Below are 23086 nucleotides of genomic sequence, written 5' to 3'. Positions count from 1 at the left end.
CCTGGCTCTGCCAGGGGCCTGACTGCCCCAGCCAGACCAGATCCCTTCATCCTCCTCTGTGCCTTGGACTCCCCAGCCGTGCCACAGGGCCAGCGACGCTGCCCTGCTTTGAGAGCTGGGTGTTGCGAGCTCCTCTCCACCGCAGCCTGGGTCAGTGGCCCAGGCATTCCCGGGCGCTGGGTTCGCCCAGCACAGACTCCACAAGGCTAAGCCGGGAAGCGGGGGTGCGTGATGAGCGCCTTAGCCTCACCAGCTTCCCCTAGCCCCCCTCCTCCCCCACTCCCGGCAGACACCGGAGAGCCTGGATTCTTCTCTCAGCGCTCACCCCCATTCTGTCGCTCTTCGGGCTTTGATCTGCCAAAACGCCGAGGCGTTCAGAGCCGGGTCCAAGTGCCGACGGGGGCGGTGGGGGTGGGGAACAGCTCGGTGCTAAAATGGAGCAGGAGCAAAGGCGCCGCTCGGGGCTCTGAGGGCAGCGTGGGCCCAGACCCAGGGGCGAGAGCAAACTCCTAGCGGGGGCTCTCACTTGGGAGCTGCCCCATCTGGCTACAGCAGGAGCAGCTGCCCTTAGCCAGGAGAAGGGTCAGGGCAGCTGGAGGGGGAGGTCGAACTCTGGTGTCCTGGCCCCCCACAGGGGCCACACTAGGGGCAAGGCAGGCTGCCAGGGGCCAGGCTGGTTTGGCAGTTAGCTCCATCCCGGCCCCTCTCCATCGGGGCCCAGCTCCCCTGGGGTGACTTCACTGCAGCCCAGACACCCCCAATGGGCTCGCCCAGCTCCAGCTCGGAACCCAGAGCCTCCCTGCCAGGCTCCAGGCGCTCGCCTGCCTGCCGGGGGTCCAAGCAGCCGCCCCTGCACACGGCTCCTCTCAGCGGAGCAGGTAGGGTGACCAGACAGCAAATGGGAAAAATCGGAATAGGCTGGGGGGTAATAGGAGCCTATATAAGAAAAAGACCCAAAAATCGGGACTGTCCCTATAAAATCAGGACATCTGGTCACCCTAGGAGCAGGCGAGGAGGCAGCGTGCACCTTCCATTGTAAGGAGGCTAACCAAGCGTTCAGGGCTCCCCTCTTCGCACATCCCCGTGGGCCGCAGGCCGGCCTCAGCATCGCTCCCACAGGACGGATGCCACAGGCACCGTGGCACGTTGCTGGTTGGCCACACGAGGACCAGTCTGGAGAAACCGCCTTGCTCTCCCTCGACAGCCCTATGCCGGCCACCAGCAGCCCCTCGACCACAGCCTCAGCAGCATTCAGCCAGGAAATTGCTCCGCCGGTAGCTACCGTTGTGTCCCACGGCTCTTGATTGGTTGGGGGGGGGGGGGGGGCGCGTTGCACAGAGATGGGAAAACCACACACCAGAGCCAGCTGCTGAGCAGGCCCCATCAGGATTTCAGCAGGCACCGCAGGCTAGGATTCCCCTCTCCGTCCTCACACCCCAGCAGGGACCCCATTCCAGTCCCCACTCAGCCCCTCTCCTGCTACAGGGCCCCGGGTCTCCCTCGGCCAGGGAACCTCCCCTCGCTCTGAGCCACACAGTGCATGAGCCAGGCGCCGGCCAGTGCTGCCCGAGTTAAGTTCTTGGTGGAACAGGAACAGGCTCCCCCTGCACCAGGTGACAGCACGCAGGCATAGTGTGACTTCTAGATTTGGGGGGGCCGCTCTAGCCAGGCCAAGGGGGCTGTGCAGGGAGGCAAATTCCACACCTGCCCGAGGGCTCGCAGTTTTGGGGGGGGCTCAGGGCTCCACAGCAGCCCTCTTCCCAGCAGCTGTTCTGCTGAGCGAGGGGATGCAAAGCTTCCCCCCTGCAACAGCTGTTTCTTTTCCTACCCCTCTGCCAGCCCAAATTCACGCAAGGCCTCGCCGGGGCACAGCGGATGCAGTTGCAGAGAGAGGGCACAAGATGGCGCACCAGGCCCAGCAGAGAATTCCACCCCCCCAACCCCTCCCCCACTTCCATGCTGTGCCCAACCTCAGAAGTGGCCAGAGATGGATCCAGCCCCCTGCCCTGGGGGGGCAGTAACAGGGCAGAGGAAATGCCCCCGGAGCCAGCCGGGAGGGTCTCCTTGGACATGCTGCTCCAGGGGTTCAGGTCTACGTAGTGCAATGAGTGGGCACCAGCTTCACTCCAGGCAGAGGGGCCAAGGGGCCCTTTGCTCTTAGCTTCACCCTGCACCAGCCGTAGGTCGGGCACCTGGTGTCGGGGCCACAGAGAAGGATTTCAGGGCACAGCCTGGGCAAACGGCCACCTGCTTGAAGTAGGCCACTGCCCCCAGGGACCGCCTGAGACTTTCCCAAGGGGCTCCGTCAGTGCCAATAGCAGCGGGCTGGCCTGGACGGAGGGTCGCGCAGCCCGGCTACGCCCACTGCCCAATACCTTATTCCCTCGCCAGCTAACCCTGTTTGATTGACACAGCTCTGAGCTGTAGCACCCAGGAAGCGGGGATGAGAAAGGCCACAAACCACTGCCTTAACCTGTATGCTCCGCACCCGGCTGCTGCTCCAGGATCAGAGGGCCTGGAGAGAAGCCGTTACAGTCTGAGGATACAGTGCAGTCCAGGGGATGGGGCACGGCCCCAGAGCGGGAACCTGGACTCCTGGGTTCTACTCCCGGTCTGACACCTCTGGCAATTTTCTTCCTCTCCCTGTACCCATTCCCCCATCTGTACAATGGGGGACATACGGCTCCTTCTCAGAGACCCACACTAGCTTAGCACTCAACACGCTGCTGGTGCCTGCCCCTTCTCAGGACCCTCTGAAATGTCCTGTGCCCCAAGCCTGACTTCTCCCCGCCCAGAACCCAGCCCTTGCCTGGCAGCAGGTTTCTAATCTCCAGGATCTTTCATTCCTTGTGCCCTCTGCTGCCCCCCGTCCAATTCAATATCCTTCCCCCACGGCGGCCGAGAGTCAGTCAATACCCAGGCCAGGTCTTTGAGCGGCTCCATAATAAGCACTTATTTGTCCTCCCTTCGCCCCCCAGCCCCCACTGCTCTAGTTCCTCAATGCTGCCTGTCACCAAACCGATGCTCTTAAAGTTCCTCCCCGTCCTGACCCACGGCCCCCTGCCCTGGCCACAGAGGAGATACCACAGCCCCTCTCCTTCCCAACTGACGCTTCTCCATTACACTCCTCCATTTACCTGACACTGAGCTTCCCCCCTTCCCATCTCCTGCCACCCCAGACACTTCACTGCATGCACATTCCCTCCTCCATTCCCTGACCCCCAGCCAGCAGCAACCCCGTCCCACTGCCATCATCTCCACGCCCAGTTTGCCCAGCACAGAAGTCACTCCCCAGCATGGCTGTTTGCTGATGTTTCAGCCTGATGGCTTCCCACCGGCCGAAAAAGTCAAGGCCCACAGTCCTCTGCTCACTCACAGTCAAGGCCAGTAAACACAGGTGCTTGTGAGAGCGGGGAAAGGCTCAGCCCACCCTGCTGGGACTTGTATGTCTTTGGGGCAAGGTGGACGTGAAAGGAACAGCCCATCTCAGGGTCCTCCAAGCAGGGCTCCCCCTCAGCCTTGTCAGGGGAGGGCAGTACATTGGGCGCATGGCAAGCCCCTGGCTGGTTTCTGTGCTCTGGTGGATGCCCGGGCCCCGTTTAGGTGTCGAAATAGGAGCTGAGCTCCTGGGAAAATCTGGCCCTCACTTGGGAGTGTCTGGAAAAGGCCTTCTGTGCTCCTTCCTTGGGGAGGTAGCTGGATTTCTCCGGGCCCAGCCCCGAACACCTTAGCAAAATCCGATCGCTGCTCTCTGCCCACTTCACTCACACACGCCAGCCCTTATGCCACCTTCCCAGGGGAGAAACGACACCTGGTGCTAACAAGCAGATGTGCTGCTGAGACAGGGAGAGAACCAGACTGGAGTCAGGGCGCTCCTAGGCCCTAGGATGGGAGCGGACCAGGCAGATGTTGTTCTCTTCTTACCTCAGGCCTGGGTGAGTAACAGACTGACTCTAGCAGCCCCCGTAGGCAAAAGCCACCCCCTTCCCCTCCATCCATCACCTAACACCTCCAAGGAAACTAGAATAGCTGCTTAACAGAAAAGGCAACAGGTTCAAGACTGCCTAGTTCTTACACTGCTCCCTAATGGAGCAGACCCCTGGAAAGGCAGCGACCCTCAGCCAAGCACGAAGAGATCCAGGTCTGTAATGACAGGTGCCTTTGAGGTCACGCGACTGTAGGTGAAGAACTGGTGGAGGCTATTTTAGGGCCCAAGGCAGAGTGCTACAGCTCACGGCTGCTGCACCTGGAGCAGTCCGTCTGCAGACTCAGGCAGACAGCATGGCGTGGGTTGGAAGGGTCTCTGCAGTCAGCCGCACACAGGGCATGGACCAGGTGATGCGTTTTCTGAAGCAGGTAATCAGGAGCTCTGGACTTTGGAAATGGCTGAAGCGAGGCCCCGTGAGCTGGGGTGGCAGAGGAGTGCGCATGATTTCCATTTAGCAACTAGAATTCACATCCAGCCCAAGCCGCAATCAGAGCTTCCCCCCTCCCTGGCTGGCATAAGCAAAGGTAACCTAAGGAAGACTCTGAGTGGGATGGGCCATTACTGATCTCACAGCAGCTACATAGGCCCATCCGCTGTAGCTCTTCCTCCTTATGGAAGCCAGCTCTGAGAGAGACCCACACCCGAAAGCACCAGGGGCAGGACTTGGAACAGAGGATGGTGCCTGGCCTAAGTCGAGTAACAAGACGCACGGAGGAGTGGGGCAGTGAGAGTGGGGGCTCTCTCCCCCCAGCCACCCGTGGAAGAGCAGTGCTGGAGGCACAGTTCCAGCACTTCAGGCGCTGCTGCATTTCACAGCAGTAGGCGGCAGATGACCGGGACTGGACTTACGTCAGCGTCTCCATCCTGCTGCAAACACAGGGGAGTTTAAAAGGGGACAGAAAATGGAAGTGGATCGCTGGTGAGGAGAGGCCTAGGAGCCCTGGAAAGGGAAGAACTGCCTTTACCACGATTTCTAGGACCGGAGCCCACTTCCAGTCCAGCATCCTACCACCCACAGCCACCAGTGCCAAGGGCTTTGGAGAAAGACAAGAAACCCAAACAGTGATAGAGGAGCCTGAAGGATCCTCTTACCGCCAGGTGCTTAGCTGTTGGAGCATGTACCAGCGGGGGTGTGGAGAGAACACCAGACAGTTGTGTATCCCATTCAGCGGGGCACGCTTCCCTTCCAGGGCGAGGAGCCTCCTAGAGCCCTTCCTAACAGCGCTGTTGCTTTACCACTCCCGGAGTAGAGGCTCATCACTGCAAGAGGGGGACAAAGCCCCACACTGGGGCAGGTTCCTGGCTGCGAGCGCAATATCTAAAAAGGGTCTGTGAAACAATTTCTAAACATTTTATTTCAAATTCCCGTCCCGCCCCCCCCTCCCCAACCAAAAAACCCACTGTTCAAAACGACAATAAAAATGAGTTACAAACACAAAAGTCAGAGGTCTCCCTCACTGACAATTTACAAAAAACTGAGAATTTTACACCGGCTTCCTGGACAAGATCTGCAGCAGTTACTAATGCTTCCATACGAGAGGCCAAACATGCCTATTAATACAATATATACAGACAACCCCCTTCTGGGACTAATCCACAGATACACCTTCCCCCCCCCAAATAACCAAACACACTCAAAGTGCATTTGTTATGTTTATATCAAAAAACTATTTTTTTTTTTTTTAAGATTGGCCTGCAAGTCTGGTTACCATTTAGTAACTTTTTTAATATAGTTTATGAAAATAAATTATACAGCAACTATTTTAATAAATTAAGCCAAAAAAAAAAAAGGACCAAAAAATTAAACAAAGCTGCATTTCTGCTGGATGGTGGTTAAAGAGTCTGGGGCTTGGAAACACGTCAGAGCAGAAGCTTTTATCCACTTGGTTTACAACATGCGTCACACAGAGGGAAGTTCCTTATCTGGATTACCCAAGAGTCAGTGTCTTTGAGCTAGGCAAGAATTTTGCATGCTACTTTGATTGAAATTAATCAAGATCAAATACAGTAGATATTTGCCTATATAAGCTTTGTTTTTTAAAAAAGGATAGGAGGCTGCAACTCCAGTGTTTGTTTTATTGGTCACTGGTTTTAAAGAGTGACGTGCAAAAAAAAAAAAAAGAGGGGGTGGACCCCCTTTTTTTTGCTTTTTTGTATTAAGGCGTGGAAGTTTTTTGTTTCATTTTTAGCGAGCGCACAAGAGTTTGCCCACGTTTTTCTTGATTAGCACCTATAGCATTTTTCATCTGAAAGCACTTTAAAAGGAAGCATCTTTCACCCCATTTTACAACTGGGGAAATCAAACATAGCGTTTAAGAGACTTGACCAAGGTCTCACCGTGGCAAGTCAGTGGCAGAGAGAAAGAACCCAGGTTTAACACCTAGCAGAGTATGCTATCCCCTTGGGACTCACCTGCCCCTAATTTGTAGATTAGAACTTCAGGTCTGGTCTACCCTGTTTTACCTAGAAGACGTGGCATCAGCGGTCAGCCAAGTGACACCTGATTGAAAGAGGGAAGGGATTTCTATTCAGGGTGTTTTCAAAAAAGCCTCATATGAAATGCTTCATTGGTTTAAAGTTCAACTGAAAGATGAGACAGCTGAATGCACATCCGAGACCTCCAATGAGTGTTCCAACAGGGAGGCCTAAACCTAACAGTGATTTTAATGGTAGGATACAAGCCAAACCGGAGGCTTTATTTATAAATTCTGAAGAATCAAGAAAGGGCACAACCTAATTCTTCCCACACCCTGTATGTTTAGCAAACTCCGCTGCCTGGATTCCCTCATTGCCGGCCCTACAGTGAGCTAGAAAAATCCCACCGCTGGCCATCACCTGCACTAGAATTCCACCACCCTGCTCAGATCCACAAACAGCTGTTGTAAGCCTCTACACTGAGCTTATGTACTTGTCTATCCTACAAGATACGCGACCACGTACCTGGCTGGTGTTCCCAATTGCCAGAGGGGCACAGTAGCACAAGCCCCTGATGAGGAATGAACACTATAAGATGTTGAGCACTCTGCTTCCACTGACTTCATTTGGATTGAGGGGGCTTAGTCTCTGACTGTGTAAACAGGACTACAAGGCCTCTTGAGATTCGCTTGGTTAAGTCAACCACTTTAACTCTTTAAGCCACTGAAGAGAAGAGCTGTCTCCGTGTCATTTGACAGCAGGCACCAGGTCATAACTAGGAGTGGGGAAATGGGCTCGGCATGCAACATGGGGAGCCCTTTAGAGAAGACCCTAGCCAGAAGTGTCACGCTGTGAACGAGACAATTTGGGCTCTTGTGTACTGAACTCACTGTACAGGGATATGGGATGGTTATTTACAGTAAGTTCTGGGTTTGAAGACTGAGCCAAATATTTGAAACACCATTTGATTTTGAGCTCCGCCTCCTTGCACTGTTCCCCCTTCAGAGAAGAGGTCTTCAAAATTTCTACACTCTTAGTTTTCAACTTAAGTATGGGAGCCTCACAGTTCAAATCCTGAGCTCCCTGCTGACCCTATTGCTGACAGCTGGCTTCCTAAACTAATGTCTCACTAGTGAAAATGTCTGCAGCGTACCACCACTGGGGACATCAACTATGTTCTTCCCTCTTCCTCCAAAGATTCAGAGCTGCTTTAACACCAGGACACTCTCATAAGTAAATTGCACCTGATGCTCAAAAAACAGTTGCCTTTTTTATTTAAAAAAGTTTACTCCCCAGGAGCAAGTCACGTCGTCTCACTACCTATAGACTCTGCTGCTGTGAACAGAAAGATGGCGACGTATGCAACAGGACAAATTTGGTGTTTGAGCTAACTACCGTTAAAGACACCTTGTCAACTTGAATATGTTTGACTGGAAATTTTCTACCAGCTGTAGTTACAACATCAAAGATCAACATACTTGAAAAGATCATGGAAGAGATTTCTTTCAACTTTAATTTGTGCATTTGACAGCACTTTAGTATTAGTCAATTTCACTGTCCATCTCCCTCTCCCCATCAATAGTCAAATTCTCCCTTACTAAATAGGGCCCCAATAATCTGCAGCAGAAAAACCCCACGGTTACAGGACTCTCAGGGGCCTCCTTGGGTCATCTCATCCAGTCCCCTGCTAGCACAGGCAAACTCATCATATAATCCTATTTATAAACTTATCAAACTTACTTTTTCTTAAAGGAATCAGAGATCAGGACACTAAAGAACACTTCAAGTAACTTTAAGAGAATCAAATTGATCGTGTCCCTTTAAATCTAGATAAGCCCACTAACCTACAAGGAAAACAAAATAATCCCATAAAAATGTGAAATGTTCCTCCCTACATGGGGACAGGGATCATTGACCAAATGGGAACTAGGAACAGGTCACCTGTAAGATCTCCATCCACAGGCCTGCTACATCCAGTAAAGAAGAACAGTGCCACTTGGAGGAGATGGCTCTGTCCATTCCCCTCAGACCTTGATGGTCTCTGAATTGGAGCAGGAAAAAACATTTACAGCTGCTGCTGGAGTCCATGACGTTCCCATCCCTCCAGCAGGAAGAGCTACCAGCTCAGAAACCTAGCCCTGAAGTGATAAGAGGTGCTTTCAATATGAACAAACTTCTTTTCAACATGGATTTCAAAAGCGTTCTTATTTACTGCACGAGTGTCGGGAGTGTTATCCAAGCGATACTAAAGAGGCAGCAGAATGGTTATGCAGTATGTGCGCCTCCCTTCGCTTGGCTATGCCAGAGAAATGCGGAGGGGGGTAAATTTATAGGACAGGTGTGTAGCACCCTGTCACCCTTAGACGTAGTGTGTTGCTGCTACGCCTACCTCCATTCACAGATCACTAAAATGATCTTGCGTAAGAAGAGACCTGCTTCAGATTAGCCCATTTACAGATTAGCATGCAGAACCCTGCAATTCCGTGGGAACAGTTTGCTGGAGTTTCCTATTGTTGAAGGCAACTAAAGTTGAGCCTTACAAATTATACTTGCCCAGAGTAATTTGCGGACAGATAAAGCCTTGTTCATTTCTCCATGGAAATGGTACAGGCTAGTAAAATTGTGATAAGCTTCTGACTCTTGCAAGGTGCTTTCGGGATACCTGTTGGTAAGACTGAGGCTTCCCCGAACAGTGGCACCTCCTATGCTCAGTAGCGGACAGCATTCCATACCAAGGAATCCCGGTCACCAGGCAGAGGAAAATAAAGCATCTCTGACCAGCAGCTCAAGGATGCAAGCCACAGCCCTTGTTAGCCGACCACCATCCGGCTAGAACGCTCACCCGCTGCAGCGTTCAAGTTTCAAGTACCAGCAGAAATTGCCAAACAGCCCATGGGGGAAACTCCTTTTCGAGGATGCTCACAGCAGACCCAATACAGATGCAACAGCATTTCAAAAAGTCACGCTGCTTCTTGGACTGCTCCTGATGTTTTATGTATATGACCTGCCCTAGGACTCCATGGCTCAGCGGGAACAAGTCCTCAGTAGTTGCATCGGGCTTAAAAAAGGAGAGTGAAGTGGAGAATTAACATGCCAGAGAATTAAGAGGTCAAATAGTTGAGATCAGCATTTCTCTTTAAACCAGCCAATGCTGGGGTGTAGATTTGTGCGTTTTTATCCCGCCCCCCTCAAAAAAAAAAAAAAAAGATTCCCCCCCCCAAGGCAACCCCATTCAGGGACAGTAGTTCATTCTACAGGTTATTTCAGTGTTTGGCCATTCCAAATACATTTCCTCTTCTTTTTCCAGCCTGCCTATTTAAGTCTCCACCTTGCTTCCCCAAATCCAGCATCAATTTGACAGCTTGACTCTTTATCTGCTCCAGAAAGAACTGGGTGGGAGGTATGTGAGAAACAGCACAGACTTCTTCCAAATTTAAGGGGGGGGGGGAAGAGGAGGATAGGTCCTCCCCCCACTCTCTTTACAAGCAGATCCACAAGTCTCCCAGACCCATGTTGATTGCAGGTGTTCCCCATGGCTGGCGGAAAACAAGGGACCATTGGAGTCCAACAGCCAGCCCCTTCACACTCTGCATTGCTCTCCCAATCCAGTGCCTCTCAGAGCGGTCCAATTAGAGGGAAGGTTAATGAGCTGTTAGTCTGCAGCTGCACATAAGTTTACAGACATTTTGGAGGTGTCGGATCCTCCTTTGCAGTCACTCCAGGGAAGCAGATTTTTTCCAGTGTATGAATTCGCTGGAGGTTGAATATTTGGATTCTTAATCCATGACTAGGATGAGCTGTATCAAAGCTGGAGGGGCTACGCATCTAGGGATTGCTGTCACATCCAGGCCCCCTCCCACTGTAAAGGAAGATGCAATCAGTCTTGTGCACCCCAGCGGCACGGCTGGATTTTCAAGCTGTGCATCATTCGTCCCAATTTGCTGTGCGCTCCTTGATCTTAACCAGGCCCATGACTATATGTGAACTGCAAATCTCCGGCTGGTGGGGGGGACGTAGGGTTTATGAGAGAGATTAAACTTCTGGAGCCTCGCTGGTGGGTCATGTTGTGCTATGGACCTAAAGAGCCCAGATTTCACAAGGGAACAAGACATGCGACAGCTATGTCTACACGGCAATAAAACCCAAAGTAGCACGTCTCAGAGCCCAGATCAACTGGCTCTGCCTTGCGTTACGGGGCTAAAAATAGCAACAGACGTTCCCGCTTGGGCTCTGAAACCTGGCCAGGGAGTTGGGTCTCGGGGCTTGAACACCAGCACAAAGAACGAACATCTACACTGTTATTTTTAGCCTCCATAGCCTGACCCAGGGGCCGAGACTTGCAGTCATGGGTTGGTTGTTTTTTTGTTTTCATTGTGGTTTTTTTTGGGGGGGGGGGGCGGCGGGAGGGGGAGAAGAGAGAAAAAGGCAGTGTAGACGTACTGTAAATGACCAGTCTAAGAGGGTATTCATCCCTCTCCGCTACCCCCTGCCCACGTAGGTAACCACCAACGGGATGCAGATTCAGTAGCAAATTTTTTCAGATGAGGTATTTCTAGAGACTGCTTAAGCCTTGTTGTGGTTTCATCCGGAAGTGAAGCTGTTCTCATTTACACAGGAAAGGAAGAGCCCTGGCCTCCAGCCTGCTCTAGAGGAACTCTTTACAGAGAGCGAGGCAGATTTCATGCTACTCTCTCTAACCTCAATATGTACATCATTCCTTAAGGAACGGTGCGAATCCTAAATTCTCACGAACTGCTACATCCAACGTAGGGGACACTCAGACCTCAGCGAAAGGATGCCAGGTTAGAAGACCGCAGCCCGAGTGCCAGACACAAACATCACAACTTCCAGACCACCACACTGCTGGGAGGGGAGGTGGGCAGCAGTCACGCGGAGAGGAATTTTTAGTTTAACTATACAGGACGCGAGATCCCTCCTTAGAAGGGCCTCATGCCCACCAAAGGGCAGACACTACATTTTGCTATGGAAACAACTCCTTAGTAGCTGTGAAGACAGCAGCAGACCAGGCTCCTTGAGATGAGAGAGCTATTACTAGTGCCAAACCCAGTAAGCCATGGAAAATTTAGGAGTCACATGGCAAATACAGTAGAAGCAACACTGTTTTAGCTCTCCTGTTACTGGCCCCATCTGCAGGAATTGTTCTGGGCTGCAATACTCCCAGATCACGTTCTAGTTCATCACCAGAAATACAGAGCATCACCCTCACAGGAAGATCAGGAAGCCGTCTCCAAGTATGTTGGGATCATCCTTCTCTCCTGCATCATCCCACCTAACCCACGGTCAGGGTCAAAAATTGGTTCCCCGTCCGTTGAGTCGGAGAGATGCCCCACAACAGCCTTCGCAATTAGTCGTCCGGATTCGACACGGCTCCTTTGATGAAAACGCCATTTCATTCACAGCTTTTGGGAATAGCCAGCAGAGGCCTGAACAAAACTCCCTGTGGCTCTGCAGTGCTGAGACGGCTTCAGTGAGGCAGGAATGCCCTTGGCTCCCGGATTGCTGGAATTTAGACACAACAGCTTTGCCAGATTCCACAGCTATCACAGGCGGAACTGTAAAGGACTTTAGCCCGAAAAACTCTTGGGCTACATCTTCTGGCATGTGCTGGGTGGCTGATAGCCTCTTGCCCCTCAATGCTACAAGCTAGTCCGCTGGCAGAAGGCTTCAGAACATTTGAATGGAGCGCACACAGTTCCCCTCCTTGGGTAGGATGTGAAAGCGCACAGGACCACTTGGCGACTCCAGGCTAGGTTGGGCTCTTGCACCGTCTCCTAGAAAGCACAGGGTCTACGTAGCTGCACTGTTTAGAGCGCTAGCGCCTCCCCTCCCCCCACCCACAATTATTCTACGTAGCTGCACACGAATCTGGCTCAGTCTCCTTCCCCGCAGCTCTTTGGCCACAGCCGCATGGATGGTAGCCAAAGAGCAGTTTTCCCAGGATGGCTGGATTGGATGATCTTGCTGCGAGATCCCTCTCTTCCCTCACCCTTGAATCTGCGGTGGACTAAAATCCAGCTGCTCTTAAAGACAGTATTTCCCATGTGAAACGGAAACATCAAAAATAAAAACTGAAATCGTAACCAGTGCCGTGACATTCGCCGTTCTGCGAGGAGTCTGGGATCCAGTTCGCCTGCTGTCAAAGGCTCCATCCCCAAGCCAGAGCTCCAATTTCCGTTCTGCTGGGCTTCTTAAGAGTCCGGAAGCCTCTTCAGAGGAGGAAAGAGGTAGGCTTCCCCCTTCCCGCGCCTCCTTTCTACTGTAGCTTTGCTTAGGCTCTTTGCTACAGGATCTCAGCAAGCAAATTCCTAATTGGAGAGAGAAGAGGAAGAGAATTAGTCAGCCTGGTTTACACGGAAGAATCCAATGCAGATCAGAGACTCCCACAGGAGAGCTGGGCTGGTACAGGAGTGCAGAGGGGAGCATAGGAACGGCCACACGGACAGACCCAGCAATGTGGATAAGGAGTAAGCTAAAGAGGAAAGACTCCCCCAGTCAGAGAGGTAGAACTCCATTCCTTGGCAAAAACAGAGTCAGTTAACGGCTCATTTTGCTAACCACTTGGGTACCAGTATTGACCACTTGTTCCTAGAAGCCCAGCTCTTGGCTTCAAAGGGTTAGATTACAAGTAATTGCTTCCTGAGCTACCTCACACCTAGATTCCCAGCTAGGGAACCTCCCCTCCTGCTCCCCCGATCAGATTGATCTGCCCATCTCATCTCTAGCTCTCCTGTCCTCTTTCTTCTCTCCAAAAACGCCAGGCTAGCACTAGCCTCTCCCATAAAGCAATTGGTTTCGTCTGAGTATACTCCGGATCTGCTTAGCCAGCGGAGCTAGAGAGGCCCTTACCCAGCACCTTCTGGCCTGGCTAAGGAACCAGAGTTAACTATTTACACATGGGGATTTATGAAGTGCGTCCTACCTAGCACGTTTCAGGGAAAATGCACAAAAACATTCTACAACTCTTGCAATTGTTTTTCAAGGGAAAAAAAGCCATTCCCATACAAACCCCTCCTGTCTCATGGACCCGAGACGCAGAGATACTGAATGAAGGACTCAAAACCTTCCTGGAACAGGGCACGGGGCTTTCGGGGCACATGCAGGCCCCCCAGTACACCTGTCATGACCATGGGGAGCTGACGTCAGTCACATGACTAACTGCAGGCATGTGACCTGTAGGAAGCCAGATACAAGGCTTCCCTCATAGGCAGGGACAACAGCCTGTCGGGACCCCAAGGGTGAGGGAAGCCCTAGTGTGGTTCCTTCTACAGTAGCCAGAAAGGCTCAATGGGGGAAGGGTGTGTCCTCTTCCCCTGAGATGGCGGAAGCTGGAAAGGCTTTGGGTGGTTAGTACCCAGTAGCATGCGTTGAACCGCCCTGATTTCCAGCTGGTTTTGGAAATGAAGAAAGGGATGCAAGGACAGCCGTGGTTGGGGCACTTCTTCCATTGCTGGCTCAGGAGTCAGTGCACCAGACTACACTTGCTGCCTGTGTACTGCAGGCCAAGCTGGACATACCCTGCAACATTCCTCCCCCCCCCCGCCCCCGAGAACCAGGAAGTTTTGCGTTTTGCACCCTCTGTTTCCATTCAAAACCGAAGGGTTTTTTTACTGTACAACAGTACAGGTGAGAGTCTGCTACTGTCTTTTAGCTAATGGGCGTGGCCCTCAGCTCAAGCCGTAGAGGTTCAAGCTCTCATCCTGAGGCACCAGGTACCATCCCTGCTGACCACCCAATCAAGAGGGTCATTCCATGTTATTTCAGTGCGCCGAACGTTCTCAGTGCACACTAGGTGTCGGTACTAGCACCACGCCATTGGGAAGTTCTGCGGGGAGCAGGACTGCTGGCAGCTGAGATGGCTTGGGGAGCAGTTTGGGATTGGGAAATAAGCACATTAGCCAAGTAACGGCTGATCATTTAAGCAGGAACTAACTAAATAAATGTTGGCATTTTAAGTGTCATTTCTAAGCTTCGAGCGGTAACAGCTCACTGAGACGTATGGGCCAGTCCAGCCCTCCCAGAGCTGCTGTTCCAGGCTCTGTGCAAACATCACTGCATTGGTACATTTGGCTCAGGTTTAAGGTTGCCTTCACAACCATAAGGGCTAGAGGCTTTTTTAAAATACAAGCTGGAACAAATTTCTGCACCAAGAGGTAGATTCTACAAGTCATGGAATTATGCAGTACTGGACGACACCGGCTATGGGAGATGGGTCCAACTTGCAGGCGGAAGCTTCCTTAATACCTCTAAGCTCAGCAAGCAGAATGAGGCAGGACTCCTAGAGGAGACCGAGCATCTGTCCTCATCGGAAATGAATCTACCTCTTTGTGGCAGCAGATTCAGTCTGATGGATTTTATCCATGAAGGAGATGGAAAATTCCTTGCCGCTGGAAAGCTCTGCTTCAAAGCAGAGCCCGAGAGGATTTATCAGGCTGTCAAGCACTCCAAACAGTTCCCTGCGGGTGCAACGGTGGAGAAGAAAATTCTCCTTGCTCCTCCTGCTAAACGTCAACATCGTTTACCGATCAGACAATAAAATAACCATTGGCACTTTAACTTCCACCTCAAGTGTTGACTCCGGCGCAGGTCATTACCACACCATGGAGTTCAGAGGGCAGTGGATAGCGGAGAGGTGCTTCAAGAGGTAGGACAAGTGATCCCTGTTAGTGGGCCTGCCACAGAGCGTTATCCCGTCAGAGTTTTGGAACCCAGTGGAGTCCTGCAATCTTTGTGGAGGAGTTATTAAAACACATCCATCGCTCTGCTGGGAGAAACAGTGAGCTCTAGCTTCAAAATGCAGAGAATCACAGAAAGGTAGGACTGGAAGTGACCGCAATAAGTCATCCAGTCCAGTCCCCTGAACTGAGGCCAGACTACGTATTCTCTGGACTATCGCTGACAGGTGTTTATCTTACCGGTTCTTAAACACCTCCAGTGACTCAGATTCCGTAAGTTCCCTAGGTAAATTTGTTCCAGTGCTTAACCACCCTTCCAGTTAGGAAGCGTTTCCTAAGGTATAATCTAAATCTCCCTTGCTACAATTGAAGCCCATTACTTCTTGTCCTGTCCTCAATGGATAAGGAGAGCAATTTGTCACTCTTTACAACCACTTCTTACATACTTAAAGACATACGTTTTCCCCCACCTCCTCCTTCTCTTCTCCAAACTAAAGAAGCCCAATTTTTTCCAATCCTTCCTCATAGGTCATGTTTTCTTGACTTATTTTTGTTGCTCTTCTCTGGACTTTCTCTGATTTGTCCACATCTTTCCAAAATTGTTGTGCCCACAACTGGACACTACTCCAGCCGAGGCCTTATTGCTGAGAACAGTGCAAGAATTACTTCTTGTGTCTTGCTTACACTTGTGCTAATACAGCCCAGAATGGATGTTCAATTTTTTTTTTTTTTTTTTGCAACAAGTATTACATTGTTGACTCATTTAGTTTGTAATCCACTATAACTACCAGATCCTTTTCTGCAGTACTCATTCCTAGGCAGTCATTTCCCATTTACATTTGTACAATTGTAGTATTCTGTATTTATCCTTAATGAATTCCATCCTTAATTCAGACCACTCTTCTAGTTTGTAAAGATCATTCTGAATTTTAATTCTGTCCTGCAAAGTGCTTGCAACCCCGCTCAGCTTGGTATCATCCGCAAACTTTATAAGTGTACTTTCTATGCCATTATCCAAATCTTTTATGAAGATAGTGAACAGAACTGGACCCAGGATCAGATCCTTGTGGGATCTACCTAATATGCCTTTCCAGCTTGACTGATCATTGATAACTACTCTGAGTGCATGTCTTTCCAACCAGGTGGGCACTCTCCTTATAGTAGATTCTCTAGGCTATATTTCCCTACTGTGCTTATGAGAAGGTCATGTGAGACAGTATCAAAAGCCTTCCTAAAGTCGCTATAGCTCACATCTACTGTTTCTTCCATATCCACAAGGCTTGTTACCCCGTCCAAAAAGGATATTAGGTTGGTTTGACATTTGTTCTTGACAAATCCATGCTGATTATTACTTATCACCTTATTATCTTTCTATGCACTTACAAACTGATTTGCTTCATTATCTTTCTGGGTACCAAAGAAGCTGACTGGTCTACAATCCCCTGGGTTGTCCTTATTTCCCTTTTTATAGACAGGTACTATATTTGCCCTTTTCCAGTTCTGGGACATCTCCTGTCCTCCATGAGTTCTCAAAGGGAATAGCTAATGGCTCAGAGAGCTCTTCAGCTAGTTTCTTAAGTATTCCAAGATGTCTTCAAGTGGGCAGGGCCTGACAAAAGACATGTAATTTGTCTAAGTAATTCTTAACTTGTTCTTCCCCAATGTTAGCCTCAAATCCCAACCTATAATCTGGAAATGATCAAGACTTAACAGTCATCCACCCTCAGCCACCAACCCCCACTTGGAAGCAAGACCCAGCACATGCCTCGCTCCATGTGTGGAGGCCTCAACCACCTAGGATAGGTCTATGGTGGCCACAAAATCCTGAGCCAATTCAAAGACGACCTCGCCCTCAAGAAAGTTGAAGTCTCTGAGAAGCCTGGAGACTCCAATGCCAGCGAGCACTGCGGTAGCCATCAGAGGCACATCACGAACGCTACATTTCCTCTAAGTCAGAGAAACGTTAGACTGCTTCCCCCAGCCTTTGCACTGCTCTTGATTTTTACCATGCAGCCACCCCACCCTTACCAAGTAGAACTTGTCCCATCGGATAGAATCTATCCCCATGTGCACTTTGTCGCCACTCTGCTCCAGTGATGTCTAAGGCCTGTTAATGAGCCACAATGGACCAGGAGAGCATCCCCACAGGTCAGACAGCACGTGGCTGCCATAAACAATACAACGTGGCCCGTTCCTTGCAAGCTTCAGTATAGATGGCATGCTGGGATGGACCTTTAAGAGCTGGTACTGCAGGGATTTTTGACAGAGCTGCAGTCCATAGGCAAACTGGGATGGGCTACTGCTCTGTTCAGATCCCTGGAGAAGCTTAGAACCTGGAGGGCCCAAAAGTGCCATAAAGCAACCTATCCCTGTCTCTCCCTGGTCTGCACTGCACCTCTTGGAGACCTGGCACAGAATCAGACCCAGGAACCTTTGTCCTCTACATTTAAAAAGAAGGGGAGGGGGAAAGGAAAAGGTAGCTTCACCTCCTACTCATGATATAGTGCATTGTGCTGAGCTTTGACCCACTGCCCCGGCACTGTCAGCCCACGTGAAAAGGCAGCCGGGCTGAAATTTAATTTAACTGTGTATGCAGTTAATACCAAGCCTAATCACTGCCTCCAACTCAGATTTCTGGTGATCTCCCTTACCCCCCGGCTCCCTCCATCCACTTTAATACCATTTAAAGAGTCATTAGAATTCTTCTGCATACCCTGGTGTGCCAAGGAGCTTCGCAGGAAGATAAATTAGCAGAGGTCAGTCCACTCGGGCACTGGGAGAATAATCTTAGATTAATTAATTCCCCAGTTAATCAATTCTCTCCAACAATTTGCTTTTGCAGCCGCCTGAGAAGAGTCTTGTAGAGAAGGAGAAGCGTCTCCCAAGCTTCCAGCGTCCCAACACTTGAGGCTGCCATCAAGCGTCCAGCTGCCCCCCGCTAAAAATGGAGAAAACCACTCCCTACTGACCAGGCATTTCCCTCCCAGTCTTCGTTCCTGGACTGCAACTTCCTTGTCACTGCAGCAGCTGCCTGAGCTCACTCCCTGACCACGTGTGTCTGTATCCTGCACTGACTTCCAATGTGTTCATCCAGCCCAATGTGATTTGGGTCCCGGCTGGTTAGACCACCACCAATGTGCACAGTGCTACAGGCAGGACCCCCCACCACCAAAGCCGCTGGTATTCCCCAAGCCCTATCAGAGATGAAACACACCAGAACATTGTTATTTCCTGCAACTAACTAACCAAGAGACCAGAAGGAACAAAGCCCAGGATAAACCCTGGTGAGCAAGAATGACCCTTGACCTCCTCGCACTTTCCCGGCAATAACAGGATAGCAAGGATTTTTTTTAACTGCATGGAATAACGGCTGGGATGGCAGAGTGGATTTTACCGTCCGTGACAGTGACAAGATGGGCGCGGCAGCCTCGCTACGTCAAGGATTCAGTCTCCTGCTTCTGTTTTGAGATCAGCTGAGCTTCCTTCAGCGACAGATACACCTCCTCTTGGGGGTCGTAGTAATAGAACTTCCGGATGTAGGAGATCAACGGCCTGGAAAGGGCAGAGGCAGACGCCTTAGCGAGGAGTCAGAACAGATAGATTCCTGCTGCCGTCCCACCCAAGGCCAAGGGTGCCAATTCCGAACAGGAAAGCAAGGGGCTTTGCAGCCGGAAGAGTGAGCCATCTAAGACTCCACATTCCCCATTCATCAGCTAGCCACCACTCCTGTCTGTTCGTTTGCTGCTACTTGCCCTTGTGCCTGCTGTCCCTGCTCCAACAGCTCCTCACCTTGGCCATCTGCTCCTGCCCAATGTCCCTCCCTTCCCCAGTTCCATACAAATTCCCTCTTGCACTGCTCCATGGCTAAATGCTACAGCTGCCACGTAAGGTACTGACAGGCAAACGGAGGAACAGGGAAGGGGCTGCAATGCTCAGATCTGCCCTCTAGATTCTAGGCCCAGAAACAGACAAGTTCCCCCACCCACCCCCAGTCATGAGAACGTACTTGGGCAGCGGGAGCTCTGGAATGTGGTCTATGCGGACAAGTTGCCTGATCCGGAAGCGGCAAAGGTGCTGGAGGGATTTGACGTTGCTGAACCTGGAGACAGGATACAGGAGCTGGACAGGCGTTGGAGGGAGACCTTAAAGCAAAACAGAGGTGACCAAGGTAAAGGCTTTATTAGAAGCAAAGTAAGTTATTTATCAAAACCAGGAGGGAGCAAACTGGTCCCAGCGGAGAGGAGACCAAGGCACTGCTTCGCACAGGGGAGTGGAAAGTCTCCAAGAGGAGGGAGCCATTGCTTTCAGCTCGCATGGCTTTGCTGGCCATGTTCTACGTGGACGGGAGCCAGTCTCATGAGCAAATCCGGGGAGAACGGTCCCCTCCGATTAATGCCCCATCACTTCTGCCATTTCCAGCAGTGAAGCAGATTCTAGGACTGCGCGCGTTTCCGACCGAGCTCTCTGGGAATCAGCAGTAGCCGAAGCATCACTTTACGAAGGAAAGCGACAGGGCTTTGAAAACCATCACATTTCAAGAATGTGGACGTCATGGGGGAGGGGAAGCGGGAGACTGAACTGGAGTAACCAGGGAGCAGCTGTATCGGCACTGCGAAGGGCAGGTTGGAATGAGCCTCAAACCACGGGGTAACTCACTCACTCTTGAGGCTGGGCATAGAGGCAGCAGCAGTGTCAAGCCCTGGGGGCAGGAACTGTATTGAATCACTGGAGCCAGCCCATGCACCGAACAGCCTTCTGAGATACCCAACCCAAGCTAAGGGCAGCGGAGAGGTCAGCAGCAGCAGGGCTGTGTTTGATCTGTCTTTTCTGACGGATTCAGTCCTAGTTCCACTCTAACTCCCTCCTGCTGGCAGGGAGTTTTCTGACTGAAGCCTCGGAGGCCAACAGAGCAGAGTGAAAGGAGAGAAGGCAAAAGCTCTTCACACTAAGATGGGCTTGCAACTGCTCCAGGCAGCTCAGGAAGCAGTGAGCCAGCTTTTGAGAAAGCAAAGAAAAGGAATCAATTGAGGGTTCCCCCCCTGCCCCCGCAAAGAGGAATTAGCCTCTGGGAGCTCAGCCAGGAACGACAGGGACACAGTGAGAGATCTGCATACTGCGCTAGCCATCTGCCTCGCTGCTAGCAGCCAGATACACACTCGAAACCCCCACACCAAGAGGTGAACATTATTTCTGCTGCAATATAGCACACACAAGAGTGCAGAGGAGATATGGATCCAAGGCACTCTGACTCGGGGAGACTACACCAGAAATCACTGCTGGCATAGGGGCTGCACAACCTGTTCAGATTCAGGGCTGCACCCCAGTGGGGCATCACAAGGAAAGCGTTAAGATCCAGGGGAGACAGTAGGGGCGAATGTGCCGTTTGAGAGAGGCAAGCAGTGCCATTCAACGACCTTTCCTACACCGACCCCAGGGAGGCGGGTAGGAGACGATCACTTGCCTGGAGTAAGTTGCTTTTAAATAAGCTACTCTCCTTGTAGAGAGGAGGGAGAGATTTCAGGGAGAAACAGGGGGCTGGAAGGAAAGAATCTTTCAGGTCTAAGCACCTGGGGGTATTTTGGAAACAAGAGTAAGGGGAGCTGTATTAGTTACTCCAAGACAAGGCGTGCACAAATGTATCTTATTGACTCCCCGCACATCAAGAAGGGCCTTAGTTACGCAGAGGGCCTACCACAATGGAGCCCCAATCTCAGCTGGGCTCGCTAATTAGGACTGTAATACAAGCTGTAAATTCACACCCTCATCACACTGTGTAGATATCGCTACCATTCGCTTCCAGCTCTTTGCAACTTCCTATTTGAGTGGCTGAATGTGCCGATTCCTCACTCTCCAGCCATTTAATTCAGGGGTCACTGTGCATCCCCACTTGAACTTCTGAACCCCATTACTGCCCCCTTCAAATCAGTTGCACATTTATTAACTTTACAGAAGTATTTTCTTCCTTTCGTACTGGATTTATCCCATCAGCTTTTGGATACGGGGGGGGGGGGGGGGGGAGCCAGTGACAGAATGCCCCAGCACACGAATGCGAATTCTGCTGTCAGATTGCACTGGGGCAATAGGGAATCGAGAGCATGCATACCGAGTTTGACTTTGGGGTGGAATTGCAAGAAGCCTGTTCCCTACCAGGCCACAATCAAACATGCACTGACAGAACCTCACTAATGCTCCCTTCTTGTGGCAAGCACGGATGTATTCCGGCACTGCTGTTCCCCAAGGGACGCTGAATCTACAGTAGCGACTGCTTGAGACTCATGTTTAGCTCACCACTTGAAAATCTTCCCATGCATCTGCACTGCTTAATGTGTCTCTGCCCAGCGAGATCAAGGGGAGAACTGGAGAGCTGTGAACTGCTGAGTTGCCCACAAGAAAGGGTAGCAGCATTGAGACTGGGGGAAACAGTCAAGTTTTAGCAACTAGTTAACTGGCTACAAACCAGGCGCATGGCGTGATGTGCACCGTAGAGCACTAGGAAGTCTGTGTCGAGGGGGTGGGTCCATTGTCTAGTGGGTACAGCCACATCTGTAATAGCAATGAGCTATCCATTACTATCGCGCTAGTGCTGAAAAGAACTGGCTAATAAGTGTTTAACAGTGCAGGGATCCAGGGCTACTGCAAATGATGGGACCAGATACCTATGTCATTCGTTTAACGTGGATAAAAAGTTGGAGATCCCCCAGTAATCCCTGCACTTCCTGGGTGTGGGAGACGTTGAGATGAGCTCCCGCCTGGGGGAAGGTTATTTCCGCAACACGCTCTGGGTGAGAAACTCTTTTCAGCCACACGTACAAAGCGGATGTGCGAGGACACGTGTCAGAGTGTTGGTCACAGCGCACAACACACAGCTCTAGGACTTGCCCAGCCTGATCACAGATCAAACACATACACACACAAAAAGTTGTAAGTAGTTTTAGGTGCAAGACTCACCTGGAACCCTGGATCGCAGGAAGTAAAGGAACTTCCCATTTTTTGAGTGCATGATCGCTCTCTTTATAAACTCCACCACAGACTGGCAGCGATCCTCAAATTTGGGGTGACACCACAGACTGAAGGTTCCTTCCAACAAGAAATGATTCGTATTACAAAGGGGCTGGCAGGGAAGAGGAGAGACTAATCTGCGCTGCTCACTCATGTCTTCAAAGGACAGATGACCAAGTCACCACCATCGCTGGCATACTTGTGGGCAATTTCAACAGACCGGCCAGTGACTGGGCTACCCTCTCAGAGCTGAATTAACACTGGTATTATGGCCCATGCCCACGCCACTGACAAGTACGCTTTTGCTTAAAAACGCCTCTAAGCCCTTGCTGTTGTAAAGAAACTCCCCAAAATGTGACCCGAGTGTACCTAGTGCAGTGATTTCTCCATGAAACTGCAGATAACCTTCAGCAATAGGTCTGAGAGGAGTGACCTGCCCCACTGTGTCTCGGGGGGGGACGCAAGGGGGTGTTGCTCTAAAGGGCCCCAACACCACCATCCCAGCAGAAGAATGCGGCTGCAGCAGGAGCAGAGTGAGCCCAGACGACCCAAACAGATACATCCCAGCTGTTGGAGTAAGTACCGGGGAGCCTGTGTCTCTAGACCCTTTGGCCATCACCTCTACAAGCGGGCACGGTGTGGCCCCATGTTATGACACGCTTCAGTCCAACCCTGCCCTCTCACTCTAGAGGCAGGGGTAAGGTACACGGATAGTGATAGTTTCTCCCTTGTTCCCCTCTTGATACAATTTCTGCATTAAGCTAGGGTTGGAAATGATGAAGTTGGGAAGAGCCAGTATAGAGACAGCCCTGCCCCATCTAAGCTACTTCGAGATCTCTCAGTAGGTTAGTTTGATCCTTAGAAGCCACCCAAGACCATTCCCTCAACATCTTTGTGCAGTGATTGGAGACCACTTTCCGCCCCAACCCCAAGATGCACGCCCACTCGCCCCCCTGCTTGCAGGAATGCTATCTGTGCACCTTACAGTGCC

General features: G+C 51.1%; 1 protein-coding gene across 1 annotated transcript in view; it reads right to left on the bottom strand.

The window, feature by feature from the left end:
- Positions 1–7898: 7898 nt before the first annotated feature.
- Positions 7899–23086, bottom strand: part of SOCS7 (suppressor of cytokine signaling 7) — a 33427-nt gene continuing 18239 nt past the window's right edge. Inside the window, exons 7-10 of the mRNA XM_054014726.1 lie at positions 22045–22173; positions 19103–19238; positions 18491–18648; positions 7899–12729 (exon numbers count right to left, since the gene is read on the bottom strand). Coding sequence (XP_053870701.1) covers positions 18528–18648; positions 19103–19238; positions 22045–22173 — 386 coding nt within the window. The 3' untranslated portion in view covers positions 7899–12729; positions 18491–18527. The remainder of the gene's footprint in view (positions 12730–18490; positions 18649–19102; positions 19239–22044; positions 22174–23086) is intronic.

The sequence above is a fragment of the Malaclemys terrapin genome, chromosome 25 (genome assembly GCF_027887155.1).
Source record: "Malaclemys terrapin pileata isolate rMalTer1 chromosome 25, rMalTer1.hap1, whole genome shotgun sequence".
NCBI classification, from domain to species: domain Eukaryota; kingdom Metazoa; phylum Chordata; order Testudines; family Emydidae; genus Malaclemys; species Malaclemys terrapin.
This window is presented reverse-complemented; position numbering and strand designations above follow the sequence as displayed.